At 48.4% G+C, this 20,358-nt stretch overlaps 1 protein-coding gene across 1 annotated transcript; it reads right to left on the reverse strand.

Annotated features, from left to right (window-relative positions):
* Window positions 1–4,059: 4,059 nt before the first annotated feature.
* KRT72 (keratin 72) lies at window positions 4,060–16,669 on the reverse strand. The gene is made up of 9 exons (XM_006046593.4): window positions 16,023–16,669; window positions 13,605–13,819; window positions 10,891–10,951; window positions 10,456–10,551; window positions 9,521–9,685; window positions 8,808–8,933; window positions 6,094–6,314; window positions 5,424–5,458; window positions 4,060–4,650 (listed from the first exon to the last, which is right to left on the reverse strand). Exons 1-9 carry the CDS (start codon window positions 16,482–16,484, stop codon window positions 4,457–4,459), a joined length of 1,575 nt encoding a protein of 524 aa, XP_006046655.4. The 5' UTR covers window positions 16,485–16,669; the 3' UTR covers window positions 4,060–4,456.
* Window positions 16,670–20,358: the final 3,689 nt, after the last annotated feature.

Raw genomic sequence — 20,358 nt, forward strand, 5'->3', positions numbered from 1 at the left:
ATCGGCTGGGAGAGCAAAGCAGAATGAGGGAAGAGCTGTCAGCCTGGGATTGGAATCAAGCTGGAAGCTACTCTGACAGTCATGCCAGGAGTGTAGACATGGAGGGATCACTGGCTGAGCGCTTGCTGAGGACATTTTAATTCATTTCATCTTCACACCAATCCTACTAAGTAAATACCCTTATTTTTTTCACTTCACACATGAGGAGAGGCCATCCTGATGGCTCAGTGGTAAAGAATCTGTCTTGCAATGCAGGAGATGCAGGAGACGCAGTTTTGATCCCTGGGTCTAGACAATCCTCTAAGAGGAGGAAATGGCAACCCGCTCCAGTATTCTTACCTGAAAAATCCCATGGACGGAGAAGCATGGTGGGCTGCAAGTCCATGGGGTCACAAAAAGATGGACATGACTGAGTGACTGAGCACTTTGCACATGAGGAAACAGGAGCAGGGTGACTGAGCTGCCCAAGTCGTAATGATGAGCACCAAAAGAAACAAACTCTTGACTGGCCGGCTGCCAGTGCGTGTCCTCTCAGACTGGGTGATCCCTCTCCAGCCTGCAGCCACCAAGCTGTGACTCTTTTGCGCCCAATGAGTTGGGAGTAGCTTTAATCTAGAACTTGGGGCTGCATCTGGAGTCTCAGCCAGAAGGATCTGGAATCCCTGAGAGAGGATGGATGGGTTGGAAGTAAGATGGAGGGATTCCAGTGATGAACCTCTAAGAGGACTGAATCCACATGGTGATGTGGATGTGCGCCAAGTGCGGAGGGAGAGGCAGGGTGGTGGAAATTAGTCTGCAGGAGAGGGGACCCTCCGCATCTCCGCTGGCCTGTGCAGCACTTGCTAAACATGAGTGTAAGGGCTGAGGGATGGTGCCTTAAGCAGGGGGCTTGTCCTACAAACAGGAGTGGTAGCGGCCCTGGAAGGGAAACAGGAGGCAGCTGGCAAAGCACAGCTCAAACCTCAGAGCAGCTGCCAACAGTGGCTTAAAAAATCTAAGTCACTCCCGGTCTCCAACAAGTCATGTCCCCTTCACCTCCTCCAGGAAGCCTTCCCAGACTGTGTTCAGCTCTGATCCCTTCCTTCCTCTGTAGCCCCTTGGCTGTGCCTCACCATGCCTCCAGGCCCAGACTGTCCTCCAAGCCCCTTTGCACTAGGGAGTGAGAGGTCTCAGAGGGTTCCCCTTGCAGCCGGGACAGGAGCCTGGACACAGTACAGGCGAGGCGAGGGCACAGTACTGCTGAGGGATGGGAGCTCTCCCTCCCAGGACTCCTGGATCAGCCCATCGAGGAAGAGCTGTCGGAAGGCCCCGAATCCTCTGACTAGATGTAAAGAGGTTCAGGCTGTGGCAATGCCAGCACTTACCACAGCCCGTACCCACCCCCTCAGTCGTGTGAAAGGAGGGATGGGAAAGAAGTGGGGGAGACAGAAGCCAGGGCCTGAACAACACAGAGGCTGGGGCCTGCCTGAGCATGCCAGGGAGCAAAACAGCATCTCCTCCAGCTGGCAGCTCCGCGGTGGGCACAGAGCCTGACCAAGGTTGTCTCACACTGTCTTGGTTTTAAGAGTCTTTCCTCCAGAGCCACAGCGTTGGAAGGTGCAGTACCTGGGGCTGATGGCAGAGGGCGGTGTAGGCACAAAATACCAGCACCAAGGAGTTACTCTTCTTGCTTGGAAATGAGCAGTTGGTGACTGAATGGGACATGTGTCAATGAATAGACCAGTGTTTGCCCTGGCCCCACACTTAGCCCCCCTGAGTCAGGTCTCTGGGCACAGTGCTGCTCTGGATTGACTACTCATGGACCAGTGCACAGCTGGTAAACACAAAGGCCCTGTCAACACGCATTAACAGTGATTATTATCATAACAGCTAACATCTGTTGGCTGCAAACTGTATTCCAGATGCTGTATTACTCGCATTATCCCCTTTCATATGCTCAACTCTCCTCTCCAGTGAGGACTTTTGCAGGTATGGAGGCATTGTGCATGGAAAACATGGACTGGACTCTAAGAGCTGGACCCCCAACTCTGCCATTTACTGTGTGACATTGGGTGGATTATTTTACCCTTTGAGCCTCAGCATATCATGAGTGAGATCCACATTATAGCAAAAATACCTGATGGGTTGTTGGGAGAATTCATTGTTGCCAGATATAAAGTGCTGAGAGTAGTACCTGGCGTATAGAAAGCACTCATCAAAAGCCAGCTTGTATCAACCCCATTTTACAAGGGCAGGATCTTGTACCCAGTTACAATCAGCCATTAGAAGAGCCAGGATTTGAAGCCAAAACATATGACGCTCACCCAGGACGCCAGACGTAAGATAGCATGTGTCTGACACAGTCCTGGCTTATGCCTGCTGTCTGCAGATTCAGTTTCGCATATGTCCAGAATAGAAGTGCCTCAATTTAGTTGATAAATTCTATAAATAGCATACACATGGATGAATGTAAGACACAAATCTCTTAACACAATTGTGTTGCATCACTTGCATGCCAAATCATCAGGACACACGTGTGTTACATGAGCTCTTTCTCCCCAGTGAAGGTGGGTAAGATGGAGCCGTGCATACCCGTGACAAATGTTACGCTGAGTGCTGACCAGGAGCCAGACTGAGGGCCCCAGAACAGAACACGAGGCTCTGAGGAGTGGGGGAGGGGACAGACATGGGGGCAGCTAACGTGACACCAGGAAAATAGAGCCTCAACTGTCATATGGGTTCAGGGACAGTGCTATGGATGTGCAGGGCCCCGGTCCCCACTCTTCGGCTCATCAGGGCTGTGAACGAGAGCAGAGTGCTTAGCCATCTGGGTCTCTGCTTGCTGGCCTATAATAGTGGGGGGGAGGGATTCAAGGAGTTATTGGCCACAAATCCTAATGTTCCGTCTCATTTATGCTTTTATGACTTGATGGAGTCCACATGGAGGGACCAGAAAATGCATGTCCATAGGAGGTGGCAATTCAGCTGGACCACCAAGCATGAGCAGGCTTTCAGGAAATGGGGCATGGGCACTCGAGATTGGAAGCTATATTTGCCAAGGTCCTGAGGTGTGAAAAGTCCTGGCCTCCAGGAAGAAAGACTGGAGTATGAGGCTGGGGAATGATGAGGGGGAGAAGGGGTCACAGGCACCCTGAAGGTCACCCTCAAACAAGGCTCATCGTTGGCAGGTGGCCTTGCCCTGGAGGACTCTGCTCTTCAGCACCTTGTTCAAGGCGACTGTGTCAACTGCTTCTGAGAAAGCAAACATTCTTACAGAAACACACACATGCGTCAAAGAACACTCTTCTTACTCCATTTAATTTTTCTTCAGAGAAATCATCACTGCCTGACATATCGTGTGTTTCTTTGTTAGCTGCTGACTTTTACTCTCCCTACCAGACTGTGAGCTCCCCAAGGACAGGCTCTACGTGCTGGTTTGCTGACTCCTGCATTCCCTGTGCCTGACGATGCCAGACTCACCAAAGCTCGTCAGCCACTGCTACATGGACACAGTAGACACAGAGGCATACACAGGCAGCTGGGCATGCTGGCCTCAGACTTGAGGATGGAAAAGAATCAGCCGGAAGAAGAGGAAAGCAAGGCTGGTGTGGAGAGCAAGATAGGAGGTGGGTTGGCAAGAGACTGAGGAGGAAAGGAAGAAGGAATGACTCTGTGACAACAAGAGACAGTTGTAGGGACACTGAGGGAGCTTTTGAGAGGTCAAGCAGGAAGCTGCACTGAAACTCGGATACCTGAGAGTCCTGGGGTGATTCAGCTCCTTGATCACAGCAGCCTGAGCGTCTTTGAATGGGGGGCAACTGTTTCCATCTCACAGGGCCACTGTGTGGCCTACCTGGAGTAAGTGCCCAGGTGCCCAGGAAGACCCAAGCCTGCCCAGAGGCAAATCTGTAACAAATCTCTGCTGTGTACAAAGAGCAGCTCTCAACCAATGCCCGCCTGGCCAGGACCAGATGGCAAAGATCCGTATCAGACCAGGGACCCAGAGGGAAGCAGGAGCTGGACCAAGGGGCAACTCAGATGTCAGTATGCCGGGCAACAGATTCAACACTGAGAATCAGATGCTATTGACCATTTATTGCAGAGAAGCAGAGAAGTGGGCGTGACCCCAATCAAAGGACAATGAGAACCCCTTGACTGTGAAGACCCAGAAAGGTACAAGGACAGAGGGGCTTGCCCCTGGTCACAGAGAAGCATCCTGGGGATGTGTGTAATCTCTGCATACAGGGCAGTGACCCAGAGAAAGGTGCCCAAGGAGGACACTGAGAGAGCCCATGGCTGGACGCCCTGCATCAGAGCATCACCCCACTGGGAACAAGGAGCAGGGATGGGACCAAGGCTGTGGTTATGGAGGAAGCACTTCCTGACCTGGGAAGGGGACCCAGAAGAGGAGATAAGGACATGGTGAGATGGGTGAGGCTTGCAGCTTTCTGCTCATGAGCCAGCCTTCATCCGCCCTTCATCTTGAGGCCTTTTTGGTTACACAGCTACTGCCTGAGGTTTTGGCAGGAGCATCCTTAAGCTCGCTGCCTCCACAGCTGCCTTTGGTTTTGACATCCACCGCTGAGGATTTATAGCTGTAGCTGCTCGAGGCACCGAAGCCCATGCTGAAGCCAGTGCCTCCTGCCCCGGTGCTGGTGTTGCTGATGACGGCTGCAATCAGCAAGAAAAGACCCAGTTCATTCAGCCTCCTGGGACATCCTGATCATTCCCTTAGTTCTCTCCCCTTGGGTGGCTTCACATGGAGACACATTCTCCATTGTCTATTTTTAGTTTACTAAGAGATTTTCATCAGCACTGGTCATTTTTCATGTACTTGACCCCATGTATTTGACCTTTTCCTAATTAGTCTATGTTGATCTATCAATGTCAGACTGTAAGCACTAGCAGAACTTATCAGTGAATTTCCGTCTGGATAGGACCAGATGAAGAAAGGCACTTCAAGGAGGCCTTCTAACGCCTCTGCTAAAGACAGTGGCTGCTGGGAGTACCCTACACTAGAACCCTGCGTTCTCTCTAGCTTTTAAATCTGCAGGAGGTTATTTCTGCTCTTTTCATCATTCAGCCAGTCAGGCTCCTCTCATTCCTTCTAACTTCAATCCAGTACCTCTCTTATGGACTGGCCTCAAAGAAATGGAATGTAGTCATTAAGCATCATTCTTACAGTAGACTTTGGGACTATATACTGTTGGATATCACTTGATCTCTCTACAAGTTATACTTCTGTATAACCTGTATTAAAATAGTATTTCACAATACTGTTTTTCTCCTTCATTACTAAATCCAGCTCCCTCTTTGTGCCCCTAAGTCTCCCCTTAACCCACTCTGTTATTGTTATTCTAACTTTTCTTTGGTGTCATGAAAATAGAGGGGCTTTGACTTCTGGTAGGTGACCAAGGGCTGAACTAGGTACTGCAGATACTCACAGATGCTCACGGAATTCGGATATTCACCAGACATCCTGCAGAGGGAGAGAAAAAATCAGATAAACCTCCCTAAACCTCTTTGATCCAGGGAGATCCCTCTGTGAATCAGCCTCTCCTCTCAGACGTGCCTTCCACTCCAGCCCAGCCTTCTTTCTTCCCAAACACCCAAGTGGGACCTCTCAAGAAACAGAGAACTAAGACAAAAAGTCTGCTGCAGGGAGTCAGCCTCCCCATAAAAGTGGCTTTGGGATTATCTAATGTGTGGGATAATTGTGCTCCTGCTTCCAACTAGTTATGCCTTTGGTCTGAGACAATTAAGAGGAGTGAGCTCACATCCTCACTGGGCCTCAGGCTTTGCCAGAGCAACCTTGAACTTGGGTGACTTTTGGAGACCGTCTTGCCCCTCCCACTAGCCTCAAGAATGAATCATGAAGGGCCAGGGATGCTCTATTTCTCAATGTCTTCGATTCCTCCCGTGCCACCTCTTTGGGATGTTTACAGTCCTGTCCTTCCTGCTGTCTAACTCTGGTCTTTCCTACCGCACCATGTCAAAACCATTTTAATAGAGTTTCACCTCAGTAGGACCTGAACAAAACCAAACTATTTGCCCTCAACCTTCCTACTAAAGCACAGAGATAATGCTCCAAACAAAAGACATCCTCCCCCTCACCTGCACTCCTCGCCCTCCAGCAGCTTGCGGTAGGTGGCGATCTCCATGTCCAGGGCCAGCTTGGTGCTCATCAGCTCCTGGTACTCACGCATCATCCTGGCCAGTTCCTCCTTGGCCTGGAGCAGAGCGGCCTCCAGCTCATCCAGCTTGGCCCGGGCGTCCTTCAGGGCACAGTCACCCCGCTGCTCAGCATCGGCAATGGCCATCTCCAGGTTGGAGCACTGAGGGACAAACGAATTCAGTGCTTTGGGTCAGAGCATAGCTCTGAGATCCTGCTCAGAAGACCTCCCTTCTTTTGATCCTGATTGATGATAAATGCTTTGAGGTCCTTCTGGTTTTCCCATTTTGTCAACATCACTAGAGGTGATGTCTAGAATCTGTCCATCCCCCCAACTCCAGGCACAGTTCAGTCCAGCTCATGCCATGGCATGTAAAGGTGGAGTGCCCTTATCTTGAGAGAGAGGAGGGGAAAGGTATTGATTGAGAAGGTGACCAGCTGGGCACATGGCTCCATCGTCTCCCTCCTAGTCTTTAACATCAGCTGTTCTGCCAACCTTAAAAAGTCTACCAACCCTAAAAAGTCTCTGGGTCACTGGCCTTAATTCTGCTCTATGGTGTAAAAGATATCTTGGGAGATACTGTACATAGTGGAAAAAAATAGGGACCAATCAATTTCCTATTAATAAAATGTCTATCCAATAAACCTATCCCACAGAGGATCTGGCCTCCCAAATTGCACAGAGACTCATGCTACAAGGCAACAGCTTCCAATAATACTTTTGCATAACTAACAGGTTTTACTAGTTTACAAACTTCACTTTTAGGTGTTACTTGCAGAAGCAAACTGCAGGTGGGCCTCAGCGCTGCATCCAGGGGAAGCTGGGCAGATGGAGGGGGTGTCTTGGGCCTTTCAGTCATGAGCGTGTTTGCCAGTCCCTGGGTTAGGCTTTGGTGGGATCTAAGGATCTGTCCCCTTCTTCTGGAGTCAAAGTTGCTTCACCCCAAGGACAGCAGCTGGTCCTGAGGCCAAATGGAATTTTTCACTGCTGTCCAGGTGGCGCTACCCTCCTCAGCCAGGCAGGCCCCCAGCCGTACAAGCATCCCCAGTGTTTCGGGTAAGGGTTCACAGCCTCAGCAGAAGAACCTAGGACCCAGCTACTGAGCCGGGGAAAAGCACCACCATCCTCAGGACTGTGGAGACCTGATTATTTGGGAGGATGCAATAAACTCTACAACTCGAATTCCACCAAACTGTCCTCTGTTCTTTCTCACTGACCGAGATCCTGCAGGTGAACCTGGGGGACTCCAGAAGCTTGGGTCTTGTGAATGTGGCATGAGTTGAAAGGAGGACCTGAAATGTTGGTTCCTTTGAAACAATCAGCAGCTGCATTGTGGAGCCACTGGATGCAGAGTCTGCATGTTTAAATGTGGGCTTCTTTGGTGGAGAGGTCAAAAGGCAGGAAAGCACCCTGGCTGAGAGCCCTCAAGAGGAGCCATCTTGGGGACCAAGCATCAACAGTGACCCCCACTGGCTCCCCGAGGAGGACATCTCCCCTGACCTCCAAAGCACGGTGGCTTTTTCATCACAAATGTCATTTTCTGGTAATAAGTTTGCCTAAACAGGTACACAGAGCATTTTATCAGATAAATAGAGTAATTGGGTACCAAAGGTAGCTTCAAACACCTTGTGTTTTTCTTTCATTTATGCGGAATTTGATTAAATACAAACACCATAGGTTCTTAATTAGTCTCTTTTCTTTCCACTGTTGGAGGAGGGGTGTGTGTGTGTGTGCGCACATGTACGTGCACAAGCAGGGCAGAGGAGGGAGGGAGATAGGGAACTTGACTTGCCCAGGAAGCTGAGACCTTAAATCCTTGCATCAAACTCCACAAACTTTGGGAGATTCATGAGTTTGCTTGCTTTGGAATCACAAGCGTGGCCCTGTATTGTGTTCCTATGGGCTGCATTCAGTGAAGTGCCCCCTACAGACAACCACAGGAAAGAGCAAACGCTGAGCAGAGCCCTGTGCCAAGACTCGTGTTGGGTGTGTGTGGTGGGGGTCAGGGTGCGGCGGCGGTCTTCCTTCTCCACTTCTAAAATGCACTGCTGACCCTCCTTCCTCTGCACGGACTCATCGTGGGAAATTTCCAAACCTTTTCGCCAATTGCACTGGGTCTAAGGTCCACTGCCCTCTTTGAAGACTGCCCATAATCCACCCATTCCTACCTAGGGGTGTCCTGGTCCCTGCCACCCACCCATCATGGACCTTCTGCTCGGGGTGGGCGTCTTTCCTTCTAGCACACATGCCCACCTCACATCCACTGCTCCTGTGGGTTCCTTCACCCGACCCCCTTTCCTCACCTTTCTGCCTTCCATCCCAAGGTAATCCACTTCCTACAGGAAGCCTCGCTCGGGTCCCCATTCATCCAGAGCCCCTTGGAAGCCCTGCAGCACTTAGGGAGTGTGATGCCCAACAAAGGATGCTACATCTTTCCATATGGATTCCTACTGTTCTCTCCTGAGAGACCGTGTTTTACCCTTTTTAATAATGAGCCTCATACAGATTGGTGCAAGATCCTCACCGTGCTGGGAAGGGCAGGATGCTCTTCTCATCTGTATAGTCTGGTACAACTGCTCTCATACTGTCTGTACCAAACCATAATTGCTCTCAAACCAATGAGTGCTGTCAGCTGACTCCTTTCATAGAACCCACCTGCTTCTTCACGTTCCCAATCTCTGAGCGGATCCTCTGGATCATCCGGTTGAGATCTGAGATCTCAGCCTTGGTGAGTTTGAGGTCATCCCCGTGCTGGCCCGCTGTGGCTTGCAGCTCCTGGATCTGAGATTGGGGAACAAGAGATGAAGAGCACAGGACAGTTGAGAATTCAGCCCTTAGGGTGTTGGAGGAGAGGGAGAGTGATGGGGCACCATTCTCCTTATCTAAGCAGCACAGGCACAAGAGGAGGAGGGAAGAGGGGAGAGGGAGGGGGAGAAAGACAACCCTTTCCTTCTGGTTAGGAAGGCCTGGCCCCAGCTCAACAGGATCCTCGGTTTCTGAAACATGAGAGCCCTGATGGAGTCTGAATTTCCTGTCCTCGTTTTGACAAAGTTGGAAACAGAAGGAAAGCTGAGATAGTGGATTGTCCACAGAAATGGCATCAGAATCTCATTGAAGCTGTGACTGATGTGGCCTCAGCTGTCAGCAAGGGCCTTGGCTGGGGAAGGGCTAAGCCCACACACGGCCCCCAACACCTGCCAAGACTGTGGTGGATCTCTCTGGACCACAGGAAGGCACTTCCACAAGGCCCAACTCCAAGAAGCAGGAAGTCTCTGCCCAGCCCCAACACACATGCACGCGCACACACAAGCACACACATGCATGCATGATGACAGGGTGGTAGCTGTGGTCTCTGGGCCTCAGCTCACCTTGGTCTGGTACAGCGCCTCGGCCTCGGCCTTGCTCTTCAGGGCGATCTCCTCGTACTGGGCGCGGACCTGGGCGATGATGCTGTCCAGGTCTAGGTCGCGGTTGTTGTCCATGGACAGGATGACGGATGTGTCACTGATGTGGGACTGGAGCTGAGCGATCTCCTGGAGGACAGTTAGGGGAGGGGACTCAGTTAAAGGTTTCCCAAGGTGGGGGGTCCCTTTTCTTGATCCTCTCCAGCAAATCCCCTGCTTCCCCTTCCTGCCCCTCCTCGGCACATGAGCTCTGCCTTCAGCAGAGGCCTGCAGTGCTCAGGCCTGTGGGTGTGAGATGAAAACATGGAGCTTTCCACCCAGCATGGGACTGCCCTCTCCATCACACACGCAGGACTCCTCCCACCCTACCCACTCTCTCTGCACCAACAGCCACCATGGATCAGTCTGAACTCCTTATGTGGCACTCGGTCCTCTAGAGTCACCAATGAACCCCCACTACTCTGGGCCCCTCATACTTTAGCACAACTCCAGCTCCAGGTCTCCCCTCATTCTGCTCCTTCAAGCTGGAGTCCATGCCCTTCCCTGAACCCACAGGAATCTTGCTCACCTTTCTCCTGGAACCTTCACCGACACCCCAGGCAGAATTCACCATTCCGCTGCTCTCCCAAAGCTCATTTACATGCTGTTTTCCCTACGGGACTATGGATTCCTAGAGGACAGGAATCATTTCTCCTCCATCAAGGTCTCCTCAAAGCCTACCCCCACTGCTCAGCACATAGTAGGGCCTCAGCAAATGGCAGCTGTACTGACAATGTGGGTCAGTACAGAGGTCAAAAGGCTTCTCTGCCAACCTTTGGTCATGTGACCATCCAGGCCAAGGGCCAGAAACCACTTGCAAGAGGAACAGACCACACCAGAGAGCTCAGCAGGGTCCTTACCCCTTCATAGAGGCACTTCAAGGACTTGATCTCATCTGTCAAGGAGTCCACCTTGGCCTGGAGCTCGACCTTGTTCATGTAGGCGGCATCCACGTCCTGGGGAACACAGAGAGGGACCTGCTTCTCCCCCTGCCCTCCCTCCTGCCACAAGGAGCCCCAGATTCCCTGCTCTGTCCCCTTCCGCCATGCTTCACAGGGAGGGCCTGATCCCTGTGCAAAGCCACAGCTGCACCTGGATCTACAGTTGAAAGCTTCTGGAAGCATCACACTGCCCAGGCAAGGGGCTTGAAGAGATGAGTGGGACATTAGAATCCTAGCCATCTCTGCTAGAGACTAAGTGACCCCTAAGGGCCTTTCCTCATCCTATAAACATCCTCATGCCAGGCGCCTAGGGAGCCCCCCGGCTTCTTCCCGCCCTCCCCACCTGCCTCTTACCTTCTTGAGCATCACAAACTCATTCTCAGCAGCTGTACGTCTGTTAATCTCCACCTCGTACCTGTGTGGGGCAAGAGAAAGGAGCGTCATCAGTGGGACAGTTCTGTTCTGCAAATGCTCACTGAGCAGTGAGCGATCGCCTCTGTGCCAAAAGCTGCAAGGCAGTGACCCACAACCTGCGCTGTACGTTCCCCCAGGGCACGGAGAGCCTTCTCAAAGAGGATGTGACAAGGACAGCTTTAAAGGAATCAATGTGCAGCTCCTTCGCTCACAGTCAGGCTACCATAGAATGTATCTACTTGGGAACACATCTGTGATGGAGATATCATGCATGTTCTGCTGTCCCACCTTCCTCGTGACAGCCGAAAGTCTCCCCACCTGCTGGCACCTTGGTACGAGCCCTAGCCGGGGGAGAAACCTCCCAGGCACCAAAAAAAAAATGCTATTCCCACCTTCACTCTGTAAGTTATGCCTGTTTTTTACACAGGTGAAGCAAGGTCTTGGAAATAGGGTGTTTGGATGAGGGTGAGATATTCTCATTACACATATTGTAGCTTGGAGGGTCAAGAGCACCGATCATTTCACTTAAAGATCTCACTATTCCATCCCTTACTATTATCAAAGAACATGTCATCTTCCCCCAGGGGCTTGTAGATAGAGTATAAATATATAAGCAGAAAAGGGGTAGGTGGGGAAGGGGTGTGGGGCTGGGGTCTCACATTCCCTCTTCCCCTCTTGCCTTGCCTCCTATCCATGCGGCCTTTTGTTTAAAAAGAATAAAAGGATTCTTTAAAGAACATAATACAGGATATTTGCAAGAGCAAACAAAACAGAGCATTGGAAAGAAATGATCTGTGCCCCCAAAAGGGCTATTTTTCATACACATTAACTTGAGCAGTTCTTTTCAGCTCTTTACTTCCTAAGTCATGTCACTGGCTGCCAAGAACATAAATTTGTGTTGGATGGCTGAAGTAGTACAGGTTAGTGAAGTGGGCTATTTAAAGCATTTAAACAGTGGGGCATTTTCTGAGACTGCCAGATTTTTCTAGTTGCACTGGGTAAAACACAGGAAATAGCTTATAGGATTTATCTCAGATTCTGTGTGTTTTATTCAAAAGATAATTGAAAACTCCTTTCTATCAAGTTACACTATGAAATAGTTGTTTCCATCGCAATTTTATCTCATATTATCTTACATGTTATCACATTATATCCATCCTATTAACAAAAATAAAAGTATATGCTAATTGAGACCAATTAGCTTTTAGCACCTTATATCTTTCTACGTCATAAAATACATTGGAAGAGTTTGATCATGAGGGCTACCAAAATTGATGACATTCCTGTATTATAAATAACTTCTCATCATTTACTTCTAAAAATTGAATATCAGAGTTCAATATACACATACAACATTTATAAAGAAAAACTGCATTTTACATTACTATGGACTTAATAAATAACATATAATTTTTAAAAACAGATTAAAATGTATAATTAAAAGTTAAACCATGACAAAGTACCCATGGATTTATCTTGTTTTAGAATGTAGATGTTTTAATTATGTTAAATCTGCATCCTTTTAATCTTTAATGTTTTCAATAACCTACTGTACAAGACGTAACCCTTAGTTTATTGCTGAGTGGATTTTAAAATAGTCCTCAGTGCGTGTTTATATTTTGACTTGAATTTAGATATGAAGCCACACTTCTGATAGAAAGCAACTCTTATTTCTCTGGTTTGACAACGAAAGCTAGATTTCCAATTAAGCTAGATGATAGATGCCCTCTATAAATTAAATGAACCAAAATTTTGGAAACTGTATTTGAGCGTGTACACATATTTTTTTTTTTTTTAAATGAGCGTGTACACATATTTAAAGAGGGGGCTCTCTGGAGGTGTTCTTTAAGCCTGTCCCCACAATCTGTGTGCTTTCAGAAGTCCAGGACTACGTCACGGCCACCTTCAGGGGCTCCATACAGAGCTCAGGCCAGAGTTCCACTTCAGGGGGACTTCAGTAGAGATGGATGGGCAGATCAAAAGTGAACCAAGAAAAAAAGCTGAGTTCCAACCATCTTCACCACCTTGTGGAAGAAGTCACCTATCCCCCAAAATCCTAATACCTGGAAGCAAAACACCAAAATATCAGATCACACCAGGCATGGGGCATCACTCTCTCTCCTCATAGGTTCAACTTAAAAGGAGAAACCATCTCCCATCCAAGCACACTCTCAACTGTTCTCTTTAATAGTGGAATTCAGCAGCATGGAGATGCCTCACCATGAAAAAAAAAAAAAACAACAACTTTTAAAAACTCGTTTTTGCTTACCTTTAAGATGTGTTCTGAGATTGGAAGGATGTCTCCTTTTATAGGAGTCCTGGCAACTCCTATAGAAAACCTCACTCAGGAGGAGCTACAAAGCCATTTGGGTTGTTCATCTGGTTTTGAGACAATTCTCTCCCCCCCACCCCACATTCTTCCATTTCCAATGTTTAAAATGAGCACATCATCTCCTGGGAAATTTGGAGCACCATTTTGGGTAGATCTTTTCTCTTCCTACATTTCATCCTGTCTAGATCTCTCTCCCTCCCTTACAAGAAAGAGTAGTAATGATATCAGCAAAGGATTCAAGAAAACAAAATTGCTGGCTCCAAATCACAACCTCATCTATAATCAAGACCTTCCAGTGGTGTTTCTCCACCTCTCCACTCACCTCTTCTTATAGTCCTCCACCACATCACGCATGCTCCTCAGCTCCGAGTCCAGCCTCACCCGGTCCCCCGACAGCGTCTCCAGCTGCTTGCGCAGGTTGCTAGTGTAGCCCTCGAGGATGGGCTTCAGGTTGTTCTTACAGTTGTTCAGGTCCAGCTGCTGCAGCAGCTCCCACTTGGTCCCCAGCACCTGGTTCTGCTGCTCCAGGAACCTCACCTGGAAACCAAAGGTGGTCATAGCCCCCAAATCCCCCCAAGTGCTCTTGCCTCTCAAGAGTGAGGACAGGGCCCCAGAAATCAGAAGGTGTCATCCTGCAGTGGGAGTCAGGAAAGAGAAAGTTTCCTCAGAGAGTGGATTCAGCCAGAGGGACACACCCACCTTGTCTCTAAGACAAGAAACAGGATCCAGTTTTAAATGAAATCAGGAAGTGGGTGTAAGCAATGCTGTCTATCATCTGCCACCATGACTTACATGTGGTTAAGGCAGCATCTTTTACTATAAATGCTGGTGTTTTTGGAGTGAAGGGAAATGAGAAGCAGGAAGAAATAGTGACTGGGGAATGGCACTGGAAAGTCACTCTGGTAATTTGCATGTTATTTCTTATATGCAGTCTAAATTGCTCCTGGTTTGTTTCTTTCATTGGTTTTGGAAGCAGATTGTCACATCTTTAAACTCAACATTCAAAAAAGTAAGATCATAGCATCCGGTTCCATCACTTCATGGCAAATAGATGGGGTGGGGGGGGGAATGCAAGCAGTGACAGATTTTATTTTCTTGGACTCCAAAACCACTGCAGTGACTGCAGCCACAAAATTAAAAGACGCTTGCTCTTTGGAAGAAAAGCTATGACAAACCTAGACAGCATATTAAAAAGCAGAGACATCACTTTGCCAACAAAGGTACATATAGTCAAAGCTATGCTTCTTCCAATAGCCATGTACAGATGTGAGAGCTGGACCATAAAGAAGACTGAATGCCAAAGAATTGATGCTTTCAAATTGTGGTGTTGGAAAAGACTCTTTTTTTTTTTTTTTTTTTTGGAAAAGACTCTTGAGAGTCCCTTGGACAGCAAGGAAATCAAATCAGCCAGTCCTAAAGGAAATCAACCCTGAAGATTCATTGGAAGAACTGATGCTGAAGTTCAAATACTTTGGCCACCTGTTGCAAAGAACCAACTTATTGGAAAAGATCCTGATGCTGGGAAAGATTGAGGATAGGAGAAGGGGATGACACAGGATGAGATGGTTAGATAGCATCACTGACTCAATGGACATGAGTCTGAGCAAACTCTGGGAGACAGTGAAGGACAGGGAAGCCTGGTGTGCTGCAGTCCATGGGGTCGCAAAGAGTCGGACACGACTGAGCAACTGAACAACAATCACATCTTTACAAATGTATTCATACTTGATGGAAGGTTTCTCATTTTTGTACTGAATAACGTCAGGCCTCTGCTATGCCAACATTCCTCTTCTTACCAATCTTTTTAGTTATTTCTTCCACTGCCCTCTGTCCTCCAGTACTTCACTTCCTCTTCCCAAGTACAGTTGGGAGGGACACAGGCTACTGTCGCTGCCTCTTCTATTACCCTGGCACATTGCTTAGCTTTCCTCTATCTTAATTTGCGCTTCTGCAAGATAGAGTGATGACTAAATCATGGGCTGATAAATGAGAAGCACTTGGGTCAGCGCCAGGCACTGAGGAGTGTCAGCTATTATTAGTATCATATCCCTCATGGTCTAGATCTTTCCAGGTGGAGACGAGAGAAGCCCATTCTTTGTCTCCTCCCATTCAGCGGGGTCACTGCCTATGACTCCAGAGCCATCTTCTCTGTTGCCCCAATTTCTGGACATACACACACCTACACAACATACACACACATAATTTGACATGCCCTCCTTCCAAATCTTCTCCCCTCAGCACCTTCACTGTTCTAACCCTTTCCTCTCACCTCCTCCAAAAACCTTCCTAGTTTACATCCTTATCCCACTTCCCACCTTCCAGGTCTTTCTCACCCACCAGGCATCCTGAACTGGGACACCCCCTGTCCTGGAACTGAAACCCATCTCTCTGTTTGGTAGTGAGAGCCCTCAGGGGGCCCATTATGCATCTCCTGCCCCTGACACCACCCTCCCTTTCCTGAGTCTTTTCCTGCAAGGAAGGAAATGAAGCTCCCCTTTAAGGGGGAGGCGGGTGAAGGTATGGCAGACACTGTTTTAAGCACCTCAGAAACATCCAATTCACCTTCATTATAACCTTATGGGGTTAGAGCTACTCTTGTGCCCATTTTACACAAGAGGCAAGGGAAGTTCAGAGAGCATAACTAACTTGCCCAAGTTCCCACGCCACTGGCAGGGGCAGAGTGAGACCCGCATGTACACTGGTCACCAAGGCACGGACCGGTAGACGCTCCAGCACCAACCTTGTCAATGAAGGAGGCGAACTTGTTGTTCAGAGCCTTGATCTGCTCCCGCTCCTGGGTGCGCACTTTCTGGATCTCTGGGTCCAGCTCCACGTTGAGAGGGGACAGGAGGCTTTTGTTGACGGTGACCTGAGGGATGCCGCCCGGAGGGCACACGGACGGACACGCGGGCCCCAGCCCCGCGCTGCCGAAGACGGTGCCCACAAAGCCTCCCCGGCGGCCACCACCCGTGGCCACACAGGAACCCAGCGCAGAGCCACCTCGCCCGGCCGCGGAGCTCAGGGCCAGGCGCCTGCCGCCCCCGCAGTTGAAGAGGCTTCTGCTGCCGAAGGTGGCCGTGCCCTTGATGCCGCTGGCCCGGAATGAGGCGGTGCTGCTGCTGACCCGACTGGAGATGATGGCAGAGCAGCCACTGAAGGCCAGGCGCTCCCCACCGGAGTAGAGGTTCAATTGGCGGCTCATGGCTGAGAGGTGGAGGTCAGGGGTTTCTGGGTGGACAGGCGAGGAGCACAGAGCAGCTGGGCTTTCTGTCCCTGCTCAGTCCTTAAATAGTCAGAAGGCTGGGCCAGCTGGAGTCAGCCTAATATGTAGTTCGTGAATATCTTTCAGGCCACCTAGGGCCTCTTGGTTCTCCATTTATGAAATTACCATCTCTCTTCTGAGATTTTTGTCTCTTCCACCCTGAACTCCCTATGAATTCCCTATAAAATGGTCCGGAACCCTGCATTTGCTCTGCTTATCTCCTGCATTATAGTAATTTGGCTGCCTTATCTCCCCTCACTGCCCTGCAATCACTGGGGTTATCCCTGCCCAGATCTCCAGTGGAAGTTCTCAGTGGGTCTGGCCTCTTTGAGTAGAGGAGGGGCAGGGTAATAGGGTAACAGATGTCCAGGCTGGCTCTGCTTCAGAAGGACATGAACAAGGTCAAGAATATTCCAGAGAGTCCTCCTTAGTCTGTCCCCTGCTCTCTGCCCAGAAGGAAGTTCCAAGGGTAGAAACTTCTGATCCGTCTGCAGGGACTTCTCAATCTGGGAGACCAGACACGGTGACAAACAAGGCTAGTGAGAGCTCTGGTCACAAGTGCTGGCAGATGGTTTTGGGCCAGAGCTAAAAGCTTTCTCCAGAAAAGCATTTCTGGAACAAGAGTTGGGGAGATGTTATCTAGGATGGAGGGAAGAAGGCGGCCTGGGGAGATGGCACAGGAGAACTTTAGGAAGACGGCCTTTCTTGAGGTTTAGGGGTTGTTTCATTGTTGTTTGGTTTACTTTGGAGGTTTTTGATTTGTTTTGTCTTTGGTTTGTTTGTTTGGGTTTTATGTTTTGTTTTTAATAGTAGAAGAGGATCATTCCTCCAATCAAGGAAACTTTGGTCAGGACATTTGCTGCCCTGACATCTCTGATTCTGGATCAACACGTGATGGACTCTCAGGAACAGGTCAGAAAAGGCCAAGGACAACTCCCCCAGTCTGAAATTAAGACTTCAATTCTAGAACCTGATTCCATGTAAGCTCAGGAGCATCTTTCTTCGATCTAACTCAACTTCCTTTTTTCCAACTGGAGTTGCCTTCAATTCTTCTCTTCTATGAGAAACAGTTCCTTCCTGCTCCTCTGGCATCCACGGGGTTCTGTTTCATCGCTCTTATAGCTCAGTCTGTCTGAGTCCTAGAACTCTATCCCATTCCTCCATCAGATTGACAGGTCCCTCTGGATTAAGGTCCTTCCGTCCCTGCTCCCCCGAGTTCAGCCAAGGCCTTGGCATCAGAGACACTCAGGACAAATGTGAAACAGACTGGATGTCAGGACAAAGCTCATGTTGTGTCTTCTACTCTTCGGTGGAGCCTCAGCTTCCCTTGGGACCCTAATGGGCCAGCCAGATAGTGCCTGGGGGTAGATGACTGACACAGCCTCCACTGAACCAATCACAGAACATAATAACAGCCAAGGTGTTTACCCCACAGGGAACAAGGCTCTGGGGACAGTGTTGAGTGCTGGAAGGTGGCGCCAGCCACAGATAAACAGATAGAGGAGTCTGGGGTGTTCTGGGGGGCAAGGGGTGGGCTCTCTTTGCTACCTAAGAGGAGATGCTGTAGTCCATTCTCTCTGGAAAGGGGAGGACATCAGTGTGACTGGGTGATCATTAGGCCGTTCAAGAAACTCAGGATTGTGCTTTCCACAATCTTATGAAAATGAGATTTCTCCCTCTGCGCTATGATTTTAGCCAGTGTTTGTTTTTTGTTTTTTTTTCCCCCTATGAACACAAAAATTAGTTTATAAGTTCTGGTCACTGAGTTTAAAAAAAGGTTTTAAATTGAAGCAGGAAAAACTTACATAGAATTGGCTTTCAAAAGGAGCCTTTGAAGTCTCCCTTTTCCTGGACACCTTCTAAGAAGCTGAGACACTTAGCCATCTGAGACCAAGCCATTTCTGCCCAGAGTTAGGTGTTGGCCACCCCTAGGCAGGAACAGGTAAGGGAACAGGTAAATGACCTTTTCATATCCTCCAGTGAAGGGTCAACTGGCTGGATGAATCAAGAACTCCTCAACCCTCAGGCTCACCTTAGAGATTATGAAAAGGCAAAAGTGACACATCCAGGCTTCAGAGACATCAGATATGTGAGGATATGGGCAGGTCAAAATGTGGCTGAAGCCTGACAAGCAGGGTTCTCACTGCACCTGCCCCTGACGGCAGCTCGCTGTGTCACCTCAGGCCCTGTGACTAACTCTGCCACTAGTTCTGGGAGACAGCAACCCCTGGATTGCTAGATGGGGCCAGAAAACACCCTTTGAGACTAGAGGTCAGCAGTCTAACATGGACGAAACTCTTTAAGCATGGATTTGCCAGTGGGTCTCTTTTGCCCCAGAACACTAATTCTAAGGAAATTAATAGATATCATGTAGAAAAAAACTGTAGGGGTGGATTCCATGCTGGGTTAAAAAAAAAAAAAAAGAGTTAAGGAAGCATCTTATTGCAGGATCCATTAATACACTTAGTGCTACTGCTACACCAGAGTGAGCAACACTCAGTGCTTTCTCGCATGGTGACTGGGAAGTGAAATTCTAATTCTTTTTCTTATACTTTTTAATATTTTTGAATTTTCTAATATAAGCATATAATTTTTAATATATTTATTTTTTTAATTGGAAGCTAATTACAATATTGTATTGGTTTTGTCATACATTGACATGAATCCTCTATGGGTGTACACGTGTTCCCCATTCTGAAGCCCCCTCCCACCTCCCTCCCCATACAGTCCCTCTGGGTCATCCCAATGCACCAGCCCCGAGCACCCTGTATCCTGCATTGAACCTGGACTGGCGATTCGTTTCACATATGATATATACATGTTTCAATGCCATTCTCCCAAATCATCCCACCCTCGACCTCTCCGACAGAGTCCAAAAGACCGTTCTATATATCTGTGTCTCTTATGCTGTTTCGCATACAGGGTTATCATTACCATCTTTATAAATTCCATACACATGCGTTATTATACTGTATTAGTGTTTTTCTTTCTGGCTTACTTCACTCTGTATAATAGGCTCCAGTTTCATCCACCTCATTAGAACTGATTCAAATGTATTCTTTTTAATGGCTGAGTAATACTCCATTGTGTATATGTACCACAGCTTTCTTATCCATTCGTCTGCTGATGGACATCTAGGTTGCTTCCATGTCCTGGCTATTATAAACAGTGCTGCGATGAACATTGGGGTACACATGCCTCTTTCAATTCTGGTTTCCTCAGTGTGTATGCCCAGCAGTGGGATTGCTGGGTCATATGGCAGTTCTATTTCCAGTTTTTTTAAGGAATCTCCACACTGTTCTCCATAGTGGTTGTACTAGTTTGCATTCCCACCAACTGTGTAAGAGGGTTCCCTTTTCTCCACACCCTCTCCAGCATTTATTGCTTGTAGATTTTTGGATCGCAGCCATCCTGACTGGCGTGAAATGGTACCTCATAGTGGTTTTGATTTGCATTTCTCTGATAATGAGTGATGTTGAGCATCTTTTCATGTGTTTGTTAGCCATCTGAATGTCTTCTTTGGAGAAATGTCTGTTTAGTTCTTTGGCCCATTTTTTGATTGGGTCGTTTATTTTTCTGGAATTGAGCTGCAGGAGTTGCTTGTATATTTTTGAGATTAGTTGTGTGTCAGTTGCTTTGTTTGCTATTGTTTTCTCCCATTCTGAAGGCTGTCTTTTCACCTTGCTTATAGTTTCCTTTGTTGTGCAGAAGCTTTTAATTTTAACTAGGTCTCATTTGTTTATTTTTGCTTTTATTTCCAATATTCTTGGAGGTGGGTCATAGAGGATCCTGCTGTGATTTATGTCGAAGAGTG

The sequence above is a fragment of the Bubalus bubalis genome, chromosome 4 (assembly GCF_019923935.1).
Source record: "Bubalus bubalis isolate 160015118507 breed Murrah chromosome 4, NDDB_SH_1, whole genome shotgun sequence".
Taxonomy (NCBI): Eukaryota; Metazoa; Chordata; class Mammalia; order Artiodactyla; family Bovidae; genus Bubalus; species Bubalus bubalis.

Excerpts from the sequence above, each read along its gene's own strand:
- KRT72 (XM_006046593.4), bottom strand. The coding sequence starts at position 16,484 with ATGAGCCGCCAATTGAACCTCTACTCCGGTGGGGAGCGCCTGGCCTTC. Across the intron at positions 8,934-9,520 it reads AGGCGCTGTACCAGACCAAG|ATCCAGGAGCTGCAAGCCAC; the intron begins GTGAGCTGAGGC and ends CCCCAATCTCAG. Across the intron at positions 5,459-6,093 it reads CTGGAGGGCGAGGAGTGCAG|GATGTCTGGTGAATATCCGA; the intron begins GTGAGGGGGAGG and ends CTCCCTCTGCAG.